At 35.6% G+C, this 2,351-nt stretch overlaps 1 protein-coding gene across 1 annotated transcript; it reads left to right on the plus strand.

Annotated features, from left to right (window-relative positions):
- The first annotated feature begins 518 nt into the window (after nt 1-518).
- LOC108326132 (serine/threonine-protein kinase-like protein ACR4) lies at nt 519-1,723 on the plus strand. Its single transcript, XM_017559424.2, has one exon. It carries the CDS (start codon nt 653-655, stop codon nt 1,658-1,660), a length of 1,008 nt encoding a protein of 335 aa, XP_017414913.1. The 5' UTR covers nt 519-652; the 3' UTR covers nt 1,661-1,723.
- The last annotated feature ends 628 nt before the right edge of the window (nt 1,724-2,351 follow it).

A 2,351-nucleotide genomic window follows, 5' to 3' on the forward strand; every position in this document is an offset into this window, starting at 1 on the left:
AAAACCTCGCCCTTGTAAAAAATAATATACAAATCCCAAAACTGACAATCGGGTGTTAAAACTACAATTTAATTTCCCAAGTCTTGTAGGAATCATGTAGTTTTCGTACATAAAATATAGGTTAACTGTGTCTTGAGATGAATTAAAATTGACTCAAGCAATAGTTACAAAGACCTCACTCGCTAACTTGGTCTTCACGAGAATTAAATTGAAACCGAAATCTGAAATATAAGTCTTATCCCAACGAAGTAGACACAAAAAACCCTTGTTATGTCATGTCATTTTAAAGTATCCTTTCAGTAATTAAAGCAGGGCTGCTTGGCAGCAAACGATGAACATCCACAACTAAATCCAATTATAAACCTCTCAACTTTCTCACCAATCCAACCCTTTTTTCAAACAAATCCACTATTTTCGCTTTGACTCCTTCTATTTAACGCGTTCATCTCTCACCAACTTCTAATCATATATATTAATACCTATTTTCCACACTTCTCTTTGACATGCCATCCAATCTCTCCCTTTATCCCACCTTCTTCCTTCACCTCTCTACCCTTCTTGGCTACTCAATAAGCCCAACATCACAAGCAAAAGAAACTAATCTTTTCTGCAACATATTGCACCACCCCAAGTTAAAAAAAGATCTCAAACAATGAACCATGGGTACATTGTTTATGATTTGGTTATGATCACTCTATCCTTGTCCCTCATAATTCTCGGTGTTGTCCTCTTTGTTGCATGCAAGAAGAAACCAGTTGAGAGTGAAGAAACTGTTGCTGTGAAGCACTGTGCTAGAGTGTACTCACTGATGGACATTGATGCTGTCACTGATAACTTCAACCACAGGAGAGTAGTGGGAAAGGGTCCTCTGGGAACCGTGTATGTTGGGGTGCAAGAGAATGGAGAGCTTGTGGCTGTGAAAAGGATCCATCCCGTGCTTGTGTTGAGCAACGCAGGGTTAGGATTCTCATCAGTGTTGAAATGGCTCTCTTCAGTGCAACATCCCAACATAGTTCCTATAATTGGATTCTCAGAAGCACCGGGTGAAAGAGTTATAGTGATGGAGTTTGGGCGCATGATGAGCTTGGAGTTCTGTTTGCATCAAAACGTTAATGGGGCATCACTTTTGGATTGGAACAAGAGGATCAGAATTGCAGCAGGAACAGCGAGAGGGCTTCAGTATTTGCATGAAGTGGCAACACCAAACATCGTACATGGGCGAGTCAAGTCTTCAAATGTTTTAATTGATGTCAACTTTTGTCCTAGGATTTGTGATTATGGTCTCAACTTTTTGGCAGCAGGAGAAAAGAGAGAGCTAGTAGGTTATGTGGATGATGAGTATTGGAATGAAAGAGGGGGTGGTGGAAGCAAGGAAAGTGATGTTTATGGTTTGGGAGTTGTATTGCTTGAGCTAATAAGTGGTAGAGGATGCAATGAAGGAATGATAGTAGAGTGGGGTTTGCCTTTGATAAAGGCATTGGGTTTTGGTGAAGTTTTGGATCCTAGGTTGGTAATTCCTTCTGATATGAAGAATGTAGTTAGATTAGCCAAAGTTGCTTCGGCTTGTGTTGGTAATTCAAGAAAGTGTAGACCTTCCATAGCACAAGTGGCTACTATTTTGAACAATTTAGAGATGGAAGTGTGCATTTCTGATCTGTAAAATACTTCACGATCAAGTCTAATACTGAATTTTATAGCTTCAATTTTGGACAATGCCGAAGGAGACACGTTACCCATATGAGAAATAAAATTGGTATACATTTCTTATTTGTAAAGAAGATGAGAAAATATACTTTAAACATTTCTATACTCAATTCATACATTATTTTTCATTCTCCTATTATAAAAATCATCTCAGATAAGACTAAGGGTAGAACGAGACATTTACATTATTTATTAGACGTTATAAGAAAAAATGGTCATAAAAAGTAAATATTTTTATTTTTAGATAAGAAAAAAATAAAAAGTAAAAAAAAAATATCAAATGAAAAAAATTTATTGTAAAATACAAGTTTTACTGACTTGAGACGCTAGTGTTTTGCCTATAAGTGAGGGACTTTGTACAGAAGCTATGGCAGGTTCACATATTGAAATAGAAAGTTGGACTATGGCTTCGTCATTTATGGTAATTTATGGTCCCCTTTGGAGTGAGGATTCTTTGTTCTAGCATTGAAATTCATTCCGCATTACTTATATACATAATTTATTTTTAAGTGCATTTGAAAATAAAATTGGAGTGCATAATTTGAAATACATTTTCGATTCAAAAATATATTTCAAAATTTTAAATTATGTAATTTAAAATATATTTTTAGATTTGAGAATGTATTATAAATTTTATAATCTGAAAT

Source organism: Vigna angularis, chromosome 1, assembly GCF_016808095.1.
Source record: "Vigna angularis cultivar LongXiaoDou No.4 chromosome 1, ASM1680809v1, whole genome shotgun sequence".
Classification (NCBI taxonomy): Eukaryota; Viridiplantae; Streptophyta; class Magnoliopsida; order Fabales; family Fabaceae; genus Vigna; species Vigna angularis.